Source organism: Lethenteron reissneri, chromosome 11 (assembly GCF_015708825.2).
Source record: "Lethenteron reissneri isolate LAM-NWPU_2019-01 chromosome 11, ASM1570882v1, whole genome shotgun sequence".
Lineage (NCBI taxonomy): Eukaryota > Metazoa > Chordata > Hyperoartia > Petromyzontiformes > Petromyzontidae > Lethenteron > Lethenteron reissneri.
The window spans coordinates 7005480-7028656 of record NC_083789.1 but is presented as its reverse complement, the minus strand read 5'-3'; the positions used below and the strand labels follow the sequence as shown (position 1 = coordinate 7028656).

At 52.1% G+C, this 23177-nt stretch overlaps 1 protein-coding gene across 1 annotated transcript; it reads left to right on the top strand.

Annotated features, from left to right (window-relative positions):
• Positions 1-6079: 6079 nt before the first annotated feature.
• On the top strand, positions 6080-21476 carry LOC133341379 (galectin-3-like). The gene is made up of 9 exons (XM_061549934.1): positions 6080-6203; positions 8073-8155; positions 12184-12388; positions 13294-13425; positions 14582-14626; positions 15581-15946; positions 16839-16927; positions 18105-18276; positions 18803-21476. The coding sequence occupies exons 1-9, from the start codon at positions 6174-6176 to the stop codon at positions 18956-18958; spliced, it is 1278 nt and encodes a 425-aa protein (XP_061405918.1). The 5' UTR covers positions 6080-6173; the 3' UTR covers positions 18959-21476.
• The last annotated feature ends 1701 nt before the right edge of the window (positions 21477-23177 follow it).

The window sequence follows — 23177 nt, the reverse complement described above, 5'->3', positions numbered from 1 at the left end:
GATTCTCTTTTTTGTTTAAATCACGGCTGCGACAACCTCCAATCTAAAATTGATGACGACGAGGGACGGGACAGAAATCACGAACGCGCGCGCGCGCTGTGCGGCTGATGGGAGGGGGGTGGAGAGAAAAACAAAAATCGATTGCGTAAAAACAGCTCCGCACACCCTGCAGAGTTGGACCCCTGCCAAAGGGGTCGGTTTCACCACCTCGGCTTTTTTGGCCGCTGAGTTAGGACTCCAATAATGTGTGACTGTTCGTCGAGGTGGCAAAGAGGGGGGTTGTCTGTGGGAGGTAGTTGGGTCTGGCGGCAGCGGGAGCGTACTGGTGGTGGCTACTGAGATGACCAACGCTGATTTATATAATTAGGGGTGGGGGGGGGGGTCAGTGAGGGCCGGGAGCAGTGAGGCTACGGCTGCTCACTAAGATGACCGACGGAGATTCATTCGTCTGGTGGGCACTTTCTGTTTGTTCGTAGCGGTTTTCTGCTCGAACACATTTTTTTGGGGTTGCTTGTATTGTCTTATTCTTCACCTTCTCTCACTCTGCTCAACACGTTTACGGCTGTCCGTGTCTGTATACTTGTGGGGGGTGGGGTAGTAGTAGGAGGAGGAGGAGGGGAGGAGGGGTCAGGTAAGGATTTCAACGTTAGAAGGTGTTCATTATGTATCCCGTAATTGGTGGCGGTCGAGAGCGTAGTGCGCGCAACGTGAGCCGCCCGCGTGATTAGCCGTGACGCGCGTGGCAGTGTGGCAATGTGTGCAACGATGTTGACGTTGGCCGCAGGGCCCTCCTCGTCTCTCGATATTTTACGAAACGCCGCTCGACTCGAGGTTGGCTTGGAATTTGGGAGAATTATATTATCGGTCGTAAGGCGCCACAGTGAACATGAATTATGATTATTATTTTTATTATCATAGCCGCTACATTGCTGTAGTTTTGCGAACACGTGTGTACTTATTCGGAGGTCAGGATAAGGCGAGATGGATCTGGCCTGGTCGAAATAATAAAAAACAGCGTTCCGGACTATTCCGGCTGAGATTAAGAATTATATATATATGCGGGCGGTAGGTTGTTTGACCATACTTCACCACGCTGGTCAGTGTGGATTGGTGAAGGGAGCACAGTTTGTCTCACCTCACACTGCGTACTGGTTTGGGATTTATTATCCAAGTAGAGCTTCTCAGGCCATCATTCAGCAGTGGATCGATCATGACCGATGATCCAAAATTATACAGGGGGTGGGGGGGTCAATCACATTCGCCTTCTTCGTGATTCGATCCCAGAATGTTTTTTTCTTCAAATAGTTGGTGAATGTAGCTGCCTCTCGCGGCTGGGGAAGATCACGTGGCATCCATTATACATACAAAATATGTATACAGATGTAGTGACATTGAATGAGTCACTGTAGCGCGTGGCGCTGGGAGATTGGTAGACAATGGAATTATGGGTAGCAGCGCGTTCTACCAGTTGGACCCGTGGGCCAAGCCCGGAGCCTTCTGGGGGATCCAGAAGGGGGCGTGGCCGAGGGCGGAGCCTGGCCACGCTGGGGAGAATAAAAGGCGAGTTCCGACTCACAGTCGGGGCTGCTGCCATCGGGAATGGAACTCGCCGTGTTGCCGTCGTCGCGGTCTTCGCTTCTTCAAGCTGTGGGTCTGGAAGCATGTTGGCTGTCCCGACCCGGTGTCCCGACCTGGTATGGAGTTATCCCCTATGGCTGTGATAACGCCTCCTACTAGTGTCTCTAAATTAGTACACTACACATGTGTAGCGTCCTCCTCGGTGTGTGTGTGTGGTGCACACACTCAGTCGGAGACGAGGTAGTTGCAGTAGGCATCGTCTCTCTCTCTCTCATTATTCCGTTATACCAACTCCGGCCTCCTCTCCCATGACCACGCTGCCATACAGCCCGGCCTAGACATCGACGGCGTCGACCGAGACGGCCAACAACTGTCCGGCCACGCAATGATCAGGCGAAGGCGGCGACGACGACGGTGAAGACGAGACGAGTCCACTCCCAGAACCGGCAGTCCGGAGCTCTCGGGCTCTCCGCTGCTTTTATTCCCTTCTCGAACCCACCAGAGGGTTCCAGGGGGCTTCCCGATGAGGTCTTCCGTGACCCTTGCCCCAGTTCCTCCGCCCTGCCGGCACACACACCGTGTATTTGCTCGGCGGCGTGTGCACTCACTGTCCACCGCAGTTGCCGCTGCTGGACGGCAGTCGGCGCTGTATCGCTACACATGTACCACTACGTGCACTTGTTCGACCTCCACGCGTTATTAGCGCTCATGTTTGGATCTCGCCCCGAGGCCCCACGAGGACCCTCTATAATAGCGGCACTTGTTGTTGTTGGTATTGTTGTTGTTGTTGTCAGGTCGCACAGGTGGCTTGCTCGGGGGTAGAGCGAGCGGCTCGCAATCAAAAGGTTGAGATTTCATATCCTGGTTGGAGGGTTGACTCAGCCCATCATTCTTCCGAGGGGGGGTCGATAAAATCACGAAATAGGTACCACTTTCTGGGGAAGTCAACAGTGGTTGGTTGACATACTGGTTCCCGTCATAGGAATATGAAATCGGCACTAGTTCAGGGCTATAAACATGAGATGAGCACCACATCGACGCTCATGTGAGCAGGAAATCACATGTGGATATGAACACTGGACGGCTCTCCCGCTCATGGGTGCGATGTCTCGGCTCGTAGTGGCCTACGGGCGACTTTTTGATTCGTAGGTAATCAGTCATTATGGTCATTATCATCACCACGATCATCATCATCACAACAATCATCAGGGCAGTGACGCGACCTAATGGTAGCGCGCTCGCCGCTTGTTCACAGTTCAATGCCATCGGCCGCCCTGATCAAATCGGAGCAATACTACACGCCGTCTGCTTCACATTGGACGTTAAAGATCTCTTGACGTCATTCGTAAAAGTAGGCCATTTGTGTGCCGGCGTCAGGGTCCAAATTTGCCAAATTCGAAAATGACACCGCAAATTACTCCATTGGGTATTCTACACAAAGACAAAGATCCCCCGTGTAGCCTTAACAGACTGTTGTGGCAAGTGCTGTTAGCGAGCACCTATGAAGGCCGGCACGGCACACGAGGGGGTTGGTGGCCAACACCACGCCCGGCCGAGTAGTGATGTTTTATACACCGCACCAGGTCGAAGACCTGTTCGTCACTGTTGTTGGCCGTGAGCGGGAATCGAACTCGGGTCGCCGGGTTCGTAGCGCAGTGAGCTGACCGCTATACCACCGCTCCCCATGCACACACACATACACACAGCAGCAAACATCGCCCCCTACTGGCAGATTAATGCCCCATGTCACTCTTGCAAATTGGACTCACCCTGGTTTCTTGAGTTCTCGCCACCTGGTTAAAAAACAATAAACTTGGGCTTGATAATTTTTAACCACTGTCACCTTTTCACCATCGTCACCACCACCACCACCAGCCTGAACAGTCATCACGGTCGTCTTTACCACCACCACGACAATTATCATGTTAAGCACCATCGTGTATTCATCATCATCATCATCATCGTGAATTCCGAATCGAGGGTCAACAAGTGGTGAAGTCACTGAAAATCAACATTGCTGCGTTTAATTATATACGGGCGAACTGGGCCTCGTCATAGGAACGTGGCGTTTCCACGAGCTGACTCGAGACCGAGCGTTAACACCAGAACCTCGTGGCTCGTGCAAGGGCGCAACTCATCTTGTACACGTGACACGCACTAAAATAACCTAAATCACACACATAAGCAATTCTGCAAAGATCAAGTTACAAAGACATTCATAACAAGGACACATTCCAGTGCGTATAACCTTTATATCGGGACAAGTGCTCTTCGTTAGCGAGCACCTATTAAGGCTATAATACTACGCCTGGCCGCCTTTGTATATAGAGTGCTGATGTTTATATACACAACAGCAAATCGTTTAAGGCTCAATCGACCTAAGTCCGATGCGATGAAGCTTGTGGTATGCCCAGGACCCGTGCTGATATCACCCGCCACTAATTGTTGGCCGTGGCCGGGAATTTAATTCGTAGCGCAGTGCGCTAACCACTGCGTCTCCGCTCCAACCCGCACGCAAAGACAAAGATCCCCCGTGTAGCCTTAACAGACTGTTGGGGCAAGTGCTGTTAGCGAGCACCCATGAGAGCCGGCACGGCACACGAGGGGGTGGGTGGCCAGCACCACGCCCGGCCGCCTTTGTCTCCCTAGTGGCGATGTTTACACACCACGTACTCATTTGAGGTTGAGTCGACCTAGGGGAGGCCCATGACCTGTTCAGATTATCGTCACTGGTGTTGGCCGTGAGCGAGAATCGAACTCGGGTCACCGGATTTGTAGCGCAGTGCACTAATCGCTGCACTACCGCTCCCCACTCACGCATACTCTCACACACGTACACACACACGCATACTCACACACACGTACACACACACGCATACTCTCACACACACGCACACACTCACACACACACACGTACACACTCACGCATACTCTCACACACGTACACACACACTCACACACGTACACACTCACGCACACACTCACACGTACACACACACACGTACACACACTCACGCTTACACACACAGGTACACACTCACACACACACGTACACACACACGCACACACACACGTACACACTCACACACACTCACACACACTCACACGTACACACTCACACGTACACACTCACACACACGTACACACTCACACCCGCATACAGCAGCAGCAGCAGTGCGCGTGTGGGGGGTGGCTCCGCTCGGTGCTGCATGCGGCAGCAGCGCGACGCGTCACTGCACCAACCTCGACCGCCTCTCTCGCCTCCTCCTCCTCTGCTGCTGCTGGGGGTGAATGCGGTCAGCGGTGGAGGAGGAGGGGGGTGCGTGGACCGTGGAGGAGGGGAGGGGGGGGGCTGGTGGTGAGTTTGCAAGGAAAGTGCAGGGAGAGTGAAAAAGAGCGAGGGTGGGGAGTGATGGAGATGTGGTGGGGAGAGAGAAACACGCAGCAGAGATGCAGAACATTTCTGGGGAGGGGAGGGGGGATGCAGGGATGGGAGATGCAGGGCGGCAAGGGGAGATTGAGCAGGGAGGCCTGGGAGCCAGGCAGAAAGAGAATGAACTATGGAATGGGCAGGGGTGAGATGCAGGGAGGCCTGGGAGCCAGGCAGAAAGAGAATGAACTATGGAATGGGCAGGGCTGAGATGCAGGGAGGCCTGGGAGCCAGGCAGAAAGAGAATGAACTATGGAATGAGCAGGGCTGAGATGCAGGGAGGCCTGGGAGCCAGGCAGAAAGAGAATGAACTATGGAATGGGCAGGGCTGAGATGCAGGGAGGCCTGGGAGCCAGGCAGAAAGAGAATGAACTATGGAATGGGCAGGGCTGAGATGCAGGGAGGCTGCGGGGTGATGCCAATGGGGGTAGTTGCACGACGTCTCGCAGGAGGCAAAGATTGAGCAGGGAGGCCTGGGAGCCTGGCAGAAAGACACTGAACTATGGAATGGGCAGGGGTGAGATGCAGGGAGGCTGCGGGGTGATACCAATGGGGGTAGTTGCACGACGTCTCGCAGGAGGCAAAGATTGAGCAGGGAGGCGTGCAGGGAAGTTGGGAATTGGAGATGGGAAAATTAAGCGGGGGCAGGGAGTGCGAGCGATGGGAAAAGAGACGCGTTGAATAGCTGGCAAGGCGACATGCGGGGAGGCAGAAAGACGCATGAGTGTATTGGTCAGGGAGAGCCCTGCTGAGGCTGATCTGGTGAGATAGGAAGAGATTTTGACAAATATTAAAGAGGGTGAGATGTAGGGATGTAGCGATTTATGGAGATGTGTTACGTGGAAAGCGAGATCTCAACGTTGCCAGATATACAAGTACGGAGGATGGGCAGGGAGGCAGGGGATCACGTGGAAAGATCAGGCAGGGTGAGACGCAGGGGGATGGAGAGATCCAGAGCCAGGCCAAGCAGGGTGGGGCGATGGGAGGGAGGAGGGGGGAGATAGTGGGAGACTTGGCACAGGGAAGGATGGAGAGATGTAGGGAGAGATGGAGGGAGGAGGAGGAGAGGGGGGGGGAGGAGAGGGGGAGGAGGAGGTTCGAGCCCAGGATATAGACGCTCAACTCGAGGCCGCTGCAGCAGAAGGAGGAACCTCGCCTTGGCACCATGGAGACCTGCACAGTCATGGAGAACCCGGTGAGACTCCGAACCTGGGCGCACGCATTCATCCCGCCAGACAAACTCCACTCTTCATCACCAGCTACCACCACGCATCGCCATAGCACGGCGCAAAGAGACAAGCGCTTTCGCCACCGATATTGTTCATAATTCCGGCAAATGGCCTGATGAAGCTGGTTGTAATCACCAGCGAAACGTCGTAGTCGAATGGTAAATGTAGTGGGTTTACTCTGCAACACACGGCCGTGCTGATTGGTTTTTTACCCTTCTATCTGGCAACAAAAAAAAAACAATTATCATATTTTTACTGGCAAATGAGGTTCCCATGGTAGTCACTATTCCTCACGTTTTGTTTTCGTGACGGACCTTGCTAATTGGCTGTGTCGGGTGGTGGTGGGGTTAACGACACATTTATATTTACGCAATCTCACCCCTTATTACGAGGCAAGCGCTGTTCGCGATCAGCTACTGAGGGCCGCACGACAACGCAACTGCAGGGGTAGTGTGACTAGGCATGACGACCGACCGCCTTTGTATCCCCCAGTGCTGATGTTGAGACACTGCCGCCAGGCAAAGCGCTCACTTGCAATGCTGGGTGGACTTAAGGGAGATAGAGGCCGAGGACTGGGTCGGGAAATCGAACCCAGACACCCGCATAGAGCCCCTCCGATTAGCACGGTGGGCTACGTACGGTGCGAAAGAAGTTCAACGGTCATACACAGACGCTTGCTGGTACAAGACTTGCCGGCTTTAATAGGTGCTCGCAAACAGCGCTTTCCTCTGCGGTCTATGAAGTGCAACACACACACAAAGATAAATGCATACTCACATTTCTATTCTATACAGTATTCAATTGCTGTTGCAATATTGATTGTACATTTTCATGCATATACAGAACGTATTTTAAACACGAAATTTAATGGAAGATGTTTATTATTTTGTAAGTTAGACCTCTTGGGTCAATGATACAATTCATACAGAGCATCTGCGTATTAGCTATTAGTAATACGTGTACGTGTGTATGATAATATTGACATTAAACAAATATAACGTATTATCTGGATTGCGTGACGCTCTAATTCCCCTTTTATTTTAAAGCAAAAGTCGTGCGGCGTCTTACAATCCGGCAGCTTTGTGTGAGAGCGATGTCATTTGTGTAACTTTATTGATACCTGGCACAGGTGATTACGAACGACATCGTGTTTCAGCACAAATATGAAATAAGATTTCCACAAATTTTTGTTAACGTATAAATCAAGTTTCACTTGATAATGGCTCTCATCTGGCTAACATACATCAGTGACAGTAGTGATTATGGGGGGGTGGGGGGCTTAATGGTAGCTGGAGCTATCCGGGGCCGAGTTCCAGAAAATATTTCCCCTCTCCCCTCCCGCCAACGCTGTCGGAGAGGGGAGGTGGCGGCATTCCGGATCGAGCCCAGATCGTGATGATTGCAAAACTTCAGACGTTGCTGAAGTCAATTCTAGCCACTTTCGGTACTTGCGCTGTGATCGGTGATGGAAATTCCATGTTTCTATGGCGGGATCAAGTATGTCCTTTACCTTATTCTCCGCCACCCCCTGTATTTTAAAGATAAAAGTTGAATGTGCGTTGTATAATCAAACTGCTTGTGTAATATCACATTCGTATAACTTTCTTGACAGCGCGCACACGTTTGGGTTAAAGGGGTTGTTTTCCGGTGCATCCGATAAATCCCGTGGATACGGCCGTCGTGAAACACGGCGAGACGCGCCGATGCTGTTGTGTGAACGAGCCTAGGATCCGTCGCTCACCCCCACACTCCTCACCCATCATCTCGGCTCACCTACCCCACGCCGCCCCACCTGTAAACCCCCTTCTTCCACCTCCCCCCCCTCTGGCCGCCAGATCCTGCCCGTGTCGCTCCCGATTCGTCTGTACCCGGGCTACGTGATCAGCGTGGAGGGCCGCGTGCCGGAGGACTCGGAACGGTTCGTATCGTTCGTGACTAATTCATCGATTGATCGGATATCGTTTTTGTATTGTTTGATCGCGATTGTCTTCGATAACGTCAACCGTCAGCTGTCGGTGGCGACCTTTCAGCGGAACCGTTCATTTTGCCGCAACGGATCGATGAGTGGCCGTGCAATCCACGATGTCATCCTCCCCTGCTCGCCTTGTCCAAAGCGGTGACGCCACGCGTCACGATCTCACACCCACGCCCTCGTCGGGAATGCGCACAGGGCATGATGCGGTGCAACATCCCATCCGATATATGCTCTGGAATCTCAGACTCGTGCACGATCCGATCTTGGACCGATCGCGTCTAATGCATCCTGTCCTGATTCTCAGAAGCGCACGCCAATCCCATTCACTCTGGTGCGACGGGATCCGATTCCGATTCGATATGATCCCATCTGGTTCTCAGACTCGTAAATACATGTATTCAATTTCATCTGATACAAATCCAATCACAGGTAATTGGATCTCATCGGATTATTAGATATGTACACGCTCTGATTAACTCTAAATTTATTTAATCTCTTCTAATTGTCAGAAATGTACGCCATCCAATTAAATCAGATCATTAAGCTCCTGCAACGATTTTATCCATCCATTGTGATTTGATCTCATAAAAATTGTATCCCATTCCGATCCCCAGGCTCGTGCACGATCCGATACAAATCGTATCCGATCAAGCAACAGATCTGCGAAACCTGTTACAAATTCCATGAGACCGGGCCGGGTCCCATCTCAAACTCGCGATCATCTTTTTTTCTTTCGATGCGAGTCCAGACCCGATGCCACTCCTCGTGTTCCACACAAACCGCGCAGGTGCGAATTAATTCACCCGCGCGTGACTTCTCGCAGGGACCCATTAGCTTCAACTTGTTAATTAAAGACGCCGGGAGACAACTGGGCCAGGGTCAACGACGCGGTCCTGGGTCGCATGGCACCCCCTCGTGATACGCGGGGCGCGGCGCGAGGCCCGTTACGGCGAACCCGAAACCACCCGCGCCGATCCAGCGCTTCATTAGATGCCAGGGTTGGTGGGTCACGGAAAGAGTTGCCAAACTCCTCCCTTTGACCGGGCCTGGCTGGGCTGCGTGCGAAGCGGCCACGGGGGGTGAACGAGGCGACACGGCAAGTAGTGGGATCGTGAGCCCGTTGTGTGTAGGCGACCTCTTTGTGAGTGCCCTCTCCTCGTATGTATAGCAATGCGTGGTGGGGTTTTCTCCGGGTACTTCGACTTAACTCCTACACTGAAAAAAATAATCGTAATAATAATGATAGATTGTTGTTATTATTTCAAACAATCGGCCAACATACCCAGGGTAACAAGACCCTCCTTAAAACGAGTCTTGAAACTCAAGCGATGCTTTCCTGGATAAATGCCATTCTTAGGACTGCATTACTAATTATAATAATCATGTTACATGCGTGAGGCCTTCATCCAGCAGTGGATTGACCGTGGCTAACAATGGCGATGATGACATGCGCGTGCACTGTAACATCTTCTGGTGTCCGTCAATTTCAATGCTGCCCGAGGACTTGCGCACGCCTTGCGAATCGTGGTGGTTATTTCGAACATACTTCACAATGCGGTTCAGTGCGGGGTTGGTGAAGGGTGGTGGTGGTGGGGGGGTTACATTTTGGCATGTGAAGGAACACAGGAGTAGAGTACAATTATTCGTTTTGCCACACTATCCACTGTTGCCAATAACGTACTGTAACAATACACAGTACACGTGAGTAATTATTGATTAGCGTAGCGTTCTTGACGCAAGCATGGCGGTTTTACTCTGACCACAGGATGAAGGATTCACGTTTATTGAGCATCTCACGTTCAGGCCACGTTCAGAACGTTTGACAGCTTGCCATTCATCTGCAATAATACACGACGGGTATGTGGAGCGGTGGCGCAATGGTTAGCGCGCTGCGCTATGAACCCGGCGACATTTGAGTTCGATTCCCAGCCGTGGCGAGTGATCTCTGTGAACCGGTCCTGTTCTGGGGTTCCCCATCCTACTTTTTCACCAACGCACTCTGCCCAGCGTGGTGAAGTATGGTCAATCAAACCCCTCTTCCCCCGTGACCGACACGGGCGGAGGCCTTCATCCAGCAGTGGATTGGCACGCGACTAGACGCAGTTCGCTCCCCGCCTTGGCAGCGCTGCTCAAAGCGCAATTAACAACGCACTGCACACACCCGTCAACGAGCCTGTGGTCTTAAAAGGCTAAATATATGCGGCATATAACAGGCGACGCTTCAAGCAAACGGCGCTTTTTAAACCGTGCCACATTAGATCGTTCCACGTCGTTTGGTTCGAGTCGAGTGCTTATTCTGTACCCACTCCGCCCTAGACCAAGGGGAGTGGGCAACCGAAATAGCGAGAAGAGACAATTTTTTGTTTGTTTCGAATATGGTAATAGAAGAAGAAGAAGAAAAAAAATCCAAACTCGATATTTCAAGATCCGTGCTGCGTGTGAATACGAGACGGTGGGTCCCTTGGTAAAGTAACGTCACGGAGCGGTCCTTGGAGAGAGCTCGCACGCGGCGCCCGAGTCGCAGGTTGACCGAGACGTGCCCTGGACGAAATCTTGGTGAAGTATAATAAGTTCAAGTTCATTGATTAGGTATAGCCCTGTGAGCCATTCGGCTCTTGAATCGGGTGCAACCGCAACAAACAAAAAATAAAAACATGAACAAGAAAACATCTTAACGTGAATATCTGACTAAGTGCAAACAGAAAATCCAAGAAAAGACAGCTAAATATTGCAGAAAAAACACCGTACACCAACGCTGTGTGCAAAAATCCCAGTGGGATGCAAGTCAAACAACAACAACAACAACCACAAGACAACTGAGATTAAGGCCATCACTCTAACTCTGTACTACAACAAACAAATATGGCTAAACCAATACACTTTTCGAAATCACCAAAATAAAGCTATGAAAGCAATGAAAAAGCAATCATAGGAACTGTGACGGAATTTTCACAATAAATGGCATAAACAACATGTACTACCAAAACCCTGCAGCCATAGCTGGCTGCATGAGTCACTCCACAACAGCAGGAGCATCAATCGGAGTATTATAAGTACAGTCAAATAACCCCCACGACGCGCGTGGCGTAGAGCAAAACTGCCACGATTTACGACGATGGACGGGCCATCGCTCACCGCCACAAATGGCAAAGAGATCATCAACTCTGAGCACTGGTGACTAACAAGGGGCGAAATCGCTCTGACTGACGCCTCTCTGTCTCGCTGCTTGCATCGGTCACAGCAATTGCTCACGGCGTATCTAAAGGGCGATCTCGGGACGAGAGATAGTACCGCGATGCAGTTCCTCGGGAACTCTTGATGGCCTGTTGCGCTATGCGCAAAAGGGCTGTTATTGTGTTTTATTTTGTATTTGCTGGGTGGGGGGCAGAACCGGCCCTAGACCTTGGGGGGCCCTAAGCAAAATTTGGTTGGAGGCCCCTTTGATGTATGATTTTTTTCACCCACTAGCTAGCAGTGACTCTAGGGAGCCCTCTGCTGGCCACGGGGCCCTTTGCAATTGCAAGGGTCGCTTAGTGGCTGGGCCGGCTCTGGTGGGGGCAGGACGAGTGGTGATGGTTCGATCCCGTGTGTCCCCCCGTGTGCCCCCCCCCCGCACCCCGTGCCGGATTATCCTCGTAGCAAAAGAAGCTACTACACATGTCGTAGCTACGGGCCCCACACTTTCAAGGGCCCCGCGCTAAATGTTTTCAAGCTATCAATTCCGGTTCAGTGACTCTGTACTTGCTCTATTACTATAGTCCTATACCGCCTTCAACTTTTACGAACGACTGGGTGTTTAAGGTCAGCGATTTGTCGTATTATCTGACTGTATAGCAAACGAAAACATCCAATTACTTTACTATGCAAGTAAAAAAATGTGTGTTTTAATATTTACGTGTTTTTTATTTATGTAGAGCCCCGCAGCAGCTTAATCCGGCACTGCCCCCCCCACCCCCACGCGCCTGCCCCAGGTTCGCTGTGAACCTGTGCGCCGCTGAGGACGTGGCTCTGCACGTGAACCCCCGGTGGGGTGCCGACTCGGGCTCCCAGTGCCTCCTGGTGCTCAATTCGCGCGCGGGCGGCGCGTGGGGACGCGAAGAGCGACTCGCGGCCGCCCCGTGGTGCCGCGAGACCGACTTCAAGTTGTCCATCGCCGTGGACGACGAGGGCTACAAGGTGAGCGGTGGAGCCGTGGGGGGTAATGGAGCGCTCTGAACGCAAGGCTGCGGGCATGGATACCGTGCAGGAGGAACAACAATCAATGTGTCCATCGATGTTGCATGGTTACGCTGTGAGGGGATGTATATAGTGGTGATTGTAGCCTAGCGCAGTGTTCCTCAATAATTTTCAGAGGGGGGTGGGGGGTCGGGCACTTTCGCCGATAAGACATCATCAGTGTGAGGACCGCCACACATTGGACATCATTTCTGGGTTTGACATCAGCACGATGATGATGATGGGGTGATGTTCTCACGTGTTGTGTACTGTCGGGGGCTGCACGTCAGGGGCCGCACTAAAGGTCACCAGGGGCTGCCAGTGCCCCGCGGGCCTTGCAATGAAGACCACGGGCCTAGCGGGTTTCAAGCCATTCAGGGGGGAGGGGGTGGGGGGTTGGGTGGACGCAGGCTGCGGCATGTATACCGTGCAGGTGAAGTTTCTCGAGCTGATGTTGGGCACTGGGGCCAGTGGTCTTGATTGGGTTGGGGTAGGAGGGGGGGCACCCTAACACACTCTTACACTCTCTCAAACAAATATAAAGAATCCCCGTATAGCCTTAACATACTTTGGGCCAAGTGCAGTTAGCTCGCAGCTATGAAGGCCGGCACTGCACACGAGGGGGTGGGTGGCCAGCATCCACGCCCAAGTGGCGATCTTTACACACCGCACCAGGTACTCATTTGAGGCTGAGTCGACCTAGGACCGATTCAGATAATCGATGGGTGCAGCGCGCGAACCCGCTACACTACTACTCCCCCCTCTCATACCCCCTCTCACATTCCCTCTCACACACCACACGTTCTCCCACTCGACACGCACACACGCACACTGCCTGTCACCCTCCCGACCTCTCCCACACGCAGGTCCTGCTGTGCGACTCGTCTCCCGTGCTGGAGTTCGCTCACCGCTGCGCCCTCCAGACCGTCGACCGCCTCGAGTTGAAACCCACGGCCCACGTGTCGCTCCTGCGAGTGCTCGCCCCCGCCTGTACGGACGTGAGTATAATATGGACACATTTTTATTTTTTTTAACCAACTAAGGTCCACTTGAGCTACCTATAGAGCTCTTTTTTCAGGAGCGACCTGGGCCACAAATGATAGCTCGACGAAGTGGCGGAATGGACAGTAGCCCAAATGCTCGAAATGCATGTTGATTGTAAATGTGGAGGGGGAAAAAAATTGGAGGACCCGGAGGAAAAATCTACGCAGCCAAGGGGAGAACATGCAAACTCCAAATATACAAGCGTCAGCTTCGGGATTGAACCTACGACCTCCTGTATACTTGGCGAGGTAGTTAACGTCTCGCCACCGTGGCACCCACCCACCGCCACTACTCACTCATCCCGGCCTCTCTGTTTCTCGTTTAGTGGGGGTGCCGGTGTATTTGAAATCACGGCGAATATCGGAATTCCACGGGACAGCCACTTGACAGTTTCGAAACGCGGCAACTTTTTTCGCTTTCCTCTCGGAGAGAGAGAGAAATTGCTCAAGAGGTGCGAGGAGGTGAGCTGGAAGGCAACAGCCACGCCGGTGAAGCCGGTGAAGCCGGTGTCCACAATTGGCCAAGCTCTGCGGTCCTGTGTATATGAAGGTGTTTTCGGCCAATTAGTGAGTATTTATACGTGGGCAAAAACCGGAAAACCCGGAAAGAACCCGCGCGCGATGGGGCAAGACTCAAACCAATAAAGTGTACTCACGAAACTGGCGAGGTCCTCATTTGCCGTACTGCCCTCCGTTGGCGAGCCAGGGTCTGGAACCTCGACGCCCTTGGGAAGGGAAATTCGCAGCATCTGTGCGATGATCCAGCAACACTCGCTGCCTTTACAGTGCTGGGTGACAGGCCGCACGGTGTATATAGTCACCACCGCCCGGACTTTTATAACTTTGTCTCTTTTAGAGATAAACGTGTTTGCACGCGAGAATGCTTGGGGTTAACACGCGTCATCTCTGCTTGTCTCCCTGTGTCCCCCGGTGTCTCTCCCTGTCTCCGTGTGTCTCTCTCCTCATCTCCCTGTGTGTCTCTGTGTCTCTCTGTATCTTGCTCTATTTGTGTGTCTCTCTGTGTGTCTCTCCTCATCTCCCTGTGTCTCGCTCTATTTTTCTGTCTCTTTCCCCGTCTCCGTGTGTCTCCCCGTGTGTCTCACGATGCCAGGAGGAACTCCCTCCGCCAGTGACTCCGGACAGCGGCGATTTATCGGTAACGGGATTGAACCGGGACTCTAAACATTTCATTACATTTTTCTTGGGTCTTTTGGTAAAGTCACGTAGATAGGTTCAAAGAAAATAATCAAATATAACACAAAACTACGACATTTCGATCGCAAGGCAAGCGGTCGTCTCCCTTTTCTTGAAGTCGACCGCTCGTGTTGCAATCGAAACGTCGTAGTTTTCTGTTATTTTTTATTATTTTCTTTGAACCTATCTACGTGACTTTACCGAAAGACCCAAGAATATGAATTCTTGCAGTCACGAAAGCTTTAAGTCAAGATTGTATTACATTGACACAGTTTATCTTGCATTGAACTGCATTGCTCTTCATAAACACACACAAATACAAAGACCCCCGTATAGCCTTTAACAGACTATTGGGGCAAGGGCGCAAGTGATCTTAAGTGAGCACCTATGAAGGTCGGCACGACGCACCCTGGGACGATGTGGCTAGCACCACGCCCGGCCGCCTTTGTCTCGCCAGTGGCGATGTTTTACACATCGCACCAGGTACTCATTTGAGGCTGAGTCGACCTAGAGGAGGCCCAGGATCGGTACAGATAATCGTCACTGGTGTTGGCCGTGAGCGAGAATTGAACTTTGGTCGCCGGGTTCGTAGCACAGCGCGATAACCGCTGCACTACCGCTCCTTCACCCACCTACTCACTCACCCACCCACCCACCCGCCCATTCACCACATTGCAGGTCACTTACACTGCTCTTCAGTGTCCCTGCACTTGCACTGCTCCACTGTAAAATTCCATCCCAACATCATGAGCATCATCGTCTCTTTTGCAATAAATAATAACAATAATAACCGTGCTTAATTCAAGAAACGTGCTCATCCGTATCCGTCACGACTTTGAACGGTGCCGTTTATCTGCCGGCCCGCTTTTGGGCCCCGTGCTCGACAAACTGTTGCATCTCTCCGTTTCGCCCGCAGCTGCAGGATGCCGTGTCGAACCTGACTGTGGCTGACACGCCCGAGGAAGGAGGACCCGAAGCCAAGGAGGAGGAAGCCGGCGTCAAGCAGGAGGAGGAACCTGCGAAGGAGGAAGAGGCACCCGCGGTGGAGGAGAAGGGATCCGCGCCAGAGGAAGGTGGAGCTGGGCAGGAGGCAGAACAGGAGCCGGTGCCCGAGGAGGAGAAACCCGGACCGGAGGCAGCGCCAGAGGAACAGGGACCTGGCGAGCAGGGGGGCGAGGGAAGTGGAGCCGCAGAGGGAGACCTGGGCGAGGAGGCTGGAGGGGAGGTCGCTGCGGATGCGGAGGGAGAGAAGAGCGCGGATGCTGCTGCTGCTGTAGAGTTGGTGGGTCACGTGGAGAGCTGTGAGCACCTACTCGTTGCAGCTCCGTGTGTCGACGCAACTCTCTCGGCCTCGTGCCTTAAATCAAACTGTGAACTATTTTTTTTATTTTACCGTATTGGGTTAGGCCCACTGAGCTGTATAGAGTTTTTTTTTTTACAGAAGCGATCTTTATAGATGTCTTGCTTAGCGCGTCACGTGGAACTCAACGCGAGCCCGGTACACAGCACCGATCACAAAACAAGAAGAGGGTTGGGGGGGGGGGGCGGATTAAGATGTTGTAGTTCCCTGGGCTACAGGCACTGTGAGGCCCCCAGTAATATTTTTCAAAGGAAAACAAAGTTCAAGAAAAATGAAAATTTATTTTCACAAGACTAACAACAAATAAAATTCAGCATTCACAAATGAAATAACTTTTCACTCTAATCTCCGGAGGCCTCTCCAGCCGGCGCAGGCCCCTGGGCTGAAGCCCCCGCGACTCGATCCGGCCCTGGGAGGAGGGCAAACATTCCGCGAGCAAAATCGCGAGATCGGCGCGGCTGTGCTTGGTGCAGAGGGCTGCCGCATTGGGCTTTCTGCAGCACGCAGGCGGGGAGAGCCTCTAGCAGAGAAGTGAAAGTTCACAATGGGGGAGGGAACGCTAAGGTGGGGGGGGGATATAGCTGACGTCAAAGGGAGACGGGAAAAAGGAGCGGAGGGGGAGGGAACGAGGTGGATGGGTGGGTGGGGGTTGGAGGGGAAAAAAAAACCACGTGGGACGGGTTTAACAATCATCGGGTGCGCGCAGCGTGGAACGAGTTATTTTTTTAGTATTTGTCGGGGGGGGGGGTCTGGTCACTCGTTCCGTGTCGGGGGGGGGCGGTCTGGTCACTCGTTTTCTTCCTCTCCCCCGCAGAGCGTCCCGCACGACGGCGTCATCGACGGAGGCCTCCACCCGGGATGGAGCCTCACCCTGGAAGGCTCCGTGCCGGCTGAAGCCAACAGGTGCACCGACGGAGCCCCCGGCGTTCCCACGCATGACCCTCCCCACCCCCCAATTCCCCGCTCGTCTGTAGTGGCCTTTGACTTTTACCGGGGCTTGCAGGGCGACGCACAGCTTGTGCCTTGCAGCAGGAATCCCCTGGGTTCGATTCTTGACTCGGGCGCGCCTCTGCGTGGACTTAGGACGTTCTCCCCTTTTCTGCAGATTGTGTGAGTGAGTGTGTGTATACTCTTTGGTTCTTTCGGTAAAGTCGCGTAGGTATAAAATAAAATAAATCACGACGTTTCGGGCACAATACAAGCGTCCATCATCATGCTTTCCCATCTGATGACGGACGTCGTGATTTATTTTATTTTCTACCTACGTGACTTTAGCGAAAGAACCAAAGAGTATGGATTCCTGCAGCCACGGAAGCTTCAAATCAAGAGTATATGTATGTAAATATGTTGAACTTCTTTCGCACCGTATGTGGCCAACCGTGCTAATCGGAGGTACGGGAGAAGAACAACAAACTAAACACAAAAAGTAGTTCTCAAGAAATACGTTTTGAAACTAGATTTAAAAGTTGCACAGCTCCAAGGGCTTCCAAATATCGCAAGCAAGAGAATTGCAGACGGCTGCAGACGGCTGCAGCAAGCGCATCTGAAAGTGCGCGATGCAGTGACCGTCATTGTTCTGTGGTGTGTGAATGAGGGCTGTTGTGTGAGTGTGCTTGAGTTTGTATCTTCTCCCCCCTCATCTGCGTGGATTTCCTCCGTGTTCTCCGGTTTCTTCCCATAGCTGCAAGATTCACAGTTTAAATGATATTGGCCAGAGCATCCATCCCATTGCTGAAAATGTAACCTGCGTAGAACTCGACACAGCGACATCGCCCCCTACTGCGAAAACCTGGCAGGACCCTCCGGAAAAAAGAGTTGAGACTCAGTGAAGCTTCCCGTGTATCCGTATCCCCATGTTGCCATGTCCCTGTGTCCCCATGTCTCTGTGTCCCCATATCTTTGCATCTCCATGTCCCCGTGTCTGCGTGTCTCCGTGACTCTGTATCCCCATGTCTCTGTCTGTGTCCCCATGTCTCTGTGTCCCCATGTCTCTGTGTCCCCATGTCCCTGTGTCTCCGCATCTCCGTGTCCCCGTGTCTGCGTGTCTGCGTGACTCCGTGTCCCGGTGTCTCTCCCCCAGGTTTGCCGTGAACCTCATTGGGGAAGGCGGACAGGACATCGCTCTGCACGTGAACCCGCGGTTCAGCGCCGACGGAGGAGGAGCCCTTGTGCGGAATGCCAAGATTGGGGGTGCGTGGGGGGCCGAGGAGCGAGAGGGGGTCAACCCCTTCACTCGTGGGGAGACATTCACGGTGAGCACGATGCCACTGTCCTATATCACTGCCTCTCTCAGGTCTCTCTTGCTCTGTCTGGGGCGCCGCGGTGGCGAGGTGTTGTCTCCCTCGCCTGGTATGCAGGAGGTCGTGGGTTCGGTCCCGACCCTCTGACGCCAGCTGCTGTATATTTGGAGTTTGCATGTCTCTCTCCTCGTGATCGCGTGGATTTTTCTCTGGGTCCTCCAGTTTTTCCCTCCACATTTAGAATCAACAAACGTGCATTTAGAGTATTTGGCTGCTCTACATTTTCACGTGATGATAAGCCACTTCGTTGAGCTGTCATTTGTGGCCAGGTCGCTTCTGAAAAAGAGCTGTATAGCTCAGCGGGCTTTATCTGGTGAATAAAAAATAATTTATAAATTTTGAATAGTTTTGGTTTAGTCGGAATCTCTGTTTGTCTGTGTGTCTGCCTCTCCGTCTTCCCATTCTCTCTATCTATCCTGAATCTATGCCTGTCTGACCACCTGCCTGTCTATCTGCCGCTCTGTCTGTCTGTCTACAGCTGGAGTTGAGCTGCGGGGAGTCGAACCTTGCCTTGAAGGTTGGGGGCGAGCCCGTGTGCGAATTCGCGCACCGCGTGGGCGAGCTCGCCAGCATCACGGCGTTCCACGTGGAGGGCGACGTGACGCTCACAGCCGCGCGGCAGGGCGACCTCTAGGGCTCCCATCCCGCCCTGCACCTACAATCCCAAAACCTGAATTTCGACCCAAACCCGAACCGCCAACTCCAACACAATCCAAATGCCTTTCAACTCGTATCCAGAGCCCCGCCACCACTAACCCCCACCCCCCACCCCGCTCTCTCTTTATTTGGACTTCCAACCAGGGCCTTAATTTCACGTGTCCCGGGTTGGCGACCGAGAAATAATTGATGCACCCAGCACACCACATCCAGTATACCTCTTGTTACACCCGTGGGCATTATCGCAAACGAGATGCTGCATATGAAGGGATTATCCGGGTAAAATGTTTTAAGTGACAAGCAACACGAGGCCTTCGCTCGTCCCCCAGCGACCCAGAAATTAAGCCCTGCCTCCAATCATAGCAAGGGCATTCTGATCATTTCTTGATAAACAGACCCAAAGAGCCTTTTCCCTAAAACCTTGGATCGTCAACCCTCACTAGACCCTTCCTATCCCTCCCTGGTTCTCTAACCCTGACCCACAAATCATCACCACGCAGCTTTTTGCCTCCGGCCCATAATTCCCGAATGCCCCCCCCCCCGTCCCCTCCATGAAAGTCCAATTTGAATGTCGGATCCTATCACTGTTCAAGAAGACGATGATCCCTTTAGCGAAGCATGAGTGCCCCCTGAACCTGCGGTCACTGCGAAACAACTGACTGGGTTACCACCACCGTGGAGATGGAGCGACGAATTAATTGGTGCAAAATGGATCGTTGCACCGTTAGCGTCGCAGGGGACGGTGACGGCTTGGGGGAGGCCTTCATCCAGCAGTAGAGTGAGCATGGCTGATGATGATGAGTTAATGTGGTTGAGGACCTCCCCAATTTTGTACTGCACATGTGGGGTTGTTGTGGTTGACCATACTTCACCATGCTGGTCATCGCGGGTTGGTAAAGGTGGGGCACATTGGCGTTGATGCATAGCTACGCGGGACAACAATTTAATTTGCCGAACTGCCCTCTGCCGCCAACCGCGTGGCCCCCGTGGCAGCCTATAGCACCTGTTATGCACGGTGGTGGTCGCCCATTCAAGCGCCGGCACTATCCAGGCTCAGCCATGCTTAGCTTCGGAGATCTGACGAGATCGGGCGCATTCCGGAGTGACCTGGTCATCAGCCGAGTGGGTGGATGTTGCTGCTGTGCTTGGCAACCACGGTGAGACAAATATGGAGACTCGATTTGTCGCAGCGTCTCGTTTTCACGCCAGTGTGGTTTGCGACGATACCCCGAATGACAACAACAGATGCTCTGTGTTCACCTGGGAATGCCTCGCCGAGTCTCGAGAGGCGTTGTCAGGAGGGTCCTGCCGCACTGGGATCTTTGGATAATTCCTTTAATGAGAGTTTGGCTTCGTGCGGGAGGAAACCAACCGGAGAAAACCCCATCACAAATACGAGGGCACAACACTCAAAAGCTCCACACAGAAACGGATTCTCGAATCCGTTTCTGTGCTACTATCTCTTGGCCGCCTCACAACCCAAGCTGACAACACCTGGTGTTCTCAGGCAGAGTCTCTCATCCCCGTACAAACCAGGCTGAGTCACAGCTTAGCTTCCAAACAAGTAACGAGTATCTGGCGCACGCGTGGTTTGTAAGACGCTCCGGCAAGTAAGACTCATCCTCGCCATCCTCGTGCCTGGTGTCAATAAACTCGCACAAATCTGGTCACACACATGAAGACAAAGATCACGGAGGGGTTAGTGCGTCTCATAACACTGGTCAACACACTTTTTCTGGCATAAGGTATTCCAACGGTTTCTAATGTAATTTTGGGGTGCCGATTCCAAATCTGGCATCAGTTTTTGTCTATCACATCAGGTTTTTGAGATATCAAATAGTGCATTTTCAATAAAAACTGCAGAAGAAAAATATTAAATAAATGTGGATATCTACATAAAATGATATTATAAACACACTATCCTAAAAATGCAGCACCATATTTTAACACTAAAGCAGTCACTGACTCGCAACAACTTGCAATCATAAGTGACAGAGTTAATTTCGGGTAAAATCAATGAAAATGGGGTATGCCGATAGCATAAAAATGAGATGCGATAGAGCAAATCTGAGATCAGATTTGGAATCAGCACCCTGCCATTAGTCTAAAACAGCTGCAAAAGTCCAGGCCAGAATTTTTTTTGTGTTGACCAGTGAATCGGGAGAATGCGGCACACGCGATGGGTTTTCTCCGGGCATTCGTGTTTTCTCCAAAGTTGAACAAAAAAATGATACCCCGGCAAGAAATTGCCCCAAAACTTCTCAAGTAGTTTATTCTCATAGAAACCCCCCCCCCACCCCCCCCCCGAGTCTCTTCAACGAGGTGGTTCCTGCGATTGTGCTACAAAGCAGTTGTTACACAGTGCCGGGACGAGCACGTGTTCTCGTGTAAAGGGATGACGTCTCGAACTGTCACATTGAATGGCAATGAGCTGTGATCGCCTTTGGTGATGAGAGAATGGCAGCTTGATTGCTTGAATAAACCCATTACAGTGATCCCGCTCCAAGTGTCCGTGAGAATGGATGCTGACACAGCAGCATTGATGAGCTCGTTAAACGTCACACACACCCACACTGATCACTTAGCACCCAGTGTCACGGGCAAGAGTGTCGAATGGATAAATATGCATCACAGATTAAGGTACGGATCGTGTGTGTGTGTGTACCTGGTGAGGTGGTCTAAACATCGCCACTAGGGAAACAAAGGCGGCCGGGCGTGGTGCTGGCCACCCACCCCCTCGTGTGCTGTCATAGGCGCTCGCTAACAGCACTTGCCCCAACAGTCTGTTAAGGCTACACGGGGGATCTGCGTCTTTGTATGTGTCACACGTGACGAACAGAGCGCCGAGTCAAACGCTAGGCAGAGATATTGTGCGCGTGAGTGTCTGTTGAGAGGAGCGGTGGCGCAGAGGTTAGCGCACTGCGTTCCGAAACCGGCGAGTCGAATTCGATTCCCATTGACGATTATCTGAATCGACGCTTTGCCTTCCCCTAGGTAGACTCAGCCTCAAGTGAGTACTTGATGCGTTGTGCAAACATCGCCACTGGGGAGACAAAGGCGGCTGGGCGTGGTTCCCGCCACCCACCCCCCTCGTGTTCTGTCCCGGCCTTTATAGATGCTACTCGCTAAGGGGCCGCCCATAAATGACGTCACGCACCTAGAGGGGGGGGTCAGACATTTGTAATGATGTGTGACGAGGGGGGGGGGGGCGTTGAGAAATGTGACGTCACATCAAAATGCGCAACTTTAAATAAATATAGAACTATGTTCTTGGTTCTTTCGGTAAAGTCACGTAGAAGGGAAAAAATAAAATAATAAAAATATAAAACAATAAAATTCTCACGATGTTTCGACTGCAACACAAGCAATCATCATCAGGTGAGCAATCATCATCAGGTGATGATTGCTTGTGTTGCAGTCGAAACGTCGTGAGAATTTGATTGTTTTATATTTGTATTATTTTATTGTTTCCATTCTACGTGACTTTACCGAAAGAACCATGACTATGAATCCCTGCAGTCACGAAAGCTTTAAATCAAAATATAGAATTGTTATAACACTCATACAACATCAGAGTGCAGCGCCACATTCAATACGCACTACAATGACAATAGTTTAAAGCGATTATTTGAAGCATGGTTTATTTTCAAAATGGAAATATGGTTTTGGGGGGGGGGGCAGAGCTTTGTGACGTCATATTTGAGGGGGGGTCTGACTTTTTGTGACGCCGTGTGACGAGGGGAGGGTGTCTAAAATCGTCCAAAATCGCGTGACGTCATTTATGGACGGCCCCTAAGAGCACTTTCCCCAACAGTCTGTTAAGGCTATACGAGGGAGAACTTTGTCCGTGCATAGTCGTGCATTTAGCGGACATTTGAACTGATGAGCTGAGTGAATAACGACGCGTTCCCGTGGCGGCTGCTTGTTGTTGGCCTGAGCAAAAGAAAAAAACTCCACGTGGCTTCTCTCACTGCCCCCACCTTAGCCCACCCAACACACGCCGTGAGCGAGTTCCGAGTCGGCTGGCATCGCCACCATCGGCACCTCGTGCCATCGTTACCGCGCGCCCACTCAGCCGCGCTCTAAACACGAAGCCAACACAGACACTGATTGAACTCGCGTCTCCAGGAGATGCCACACCGAGTCCCAAGACTCGTCGATATTATGCACTACAGGACTAGGGAAAGAATAAATGT

Coding starts and splice junctions, on each gene's coding strand:
- LOC133341379 (XM_061549934.1), top strand. CDS start 6,174: ATGGAGACCTGCACAGTCATGGAGAACCCG. Junction 8,156..12,183: donor GTGCCGGAGGACTCGGAACG/GTTCGTATCGTT, acceptor CGCCTGCCCCAG/GTTCGCTGTGAACCTGTGCG. Junction 18,277..18,802: donor CTCGTGGGGAGACATTCACG/GTGAGCACGATG, acceptor GTCTGTCTACAG/CTGGAGTTGAGCTGCGGGGA.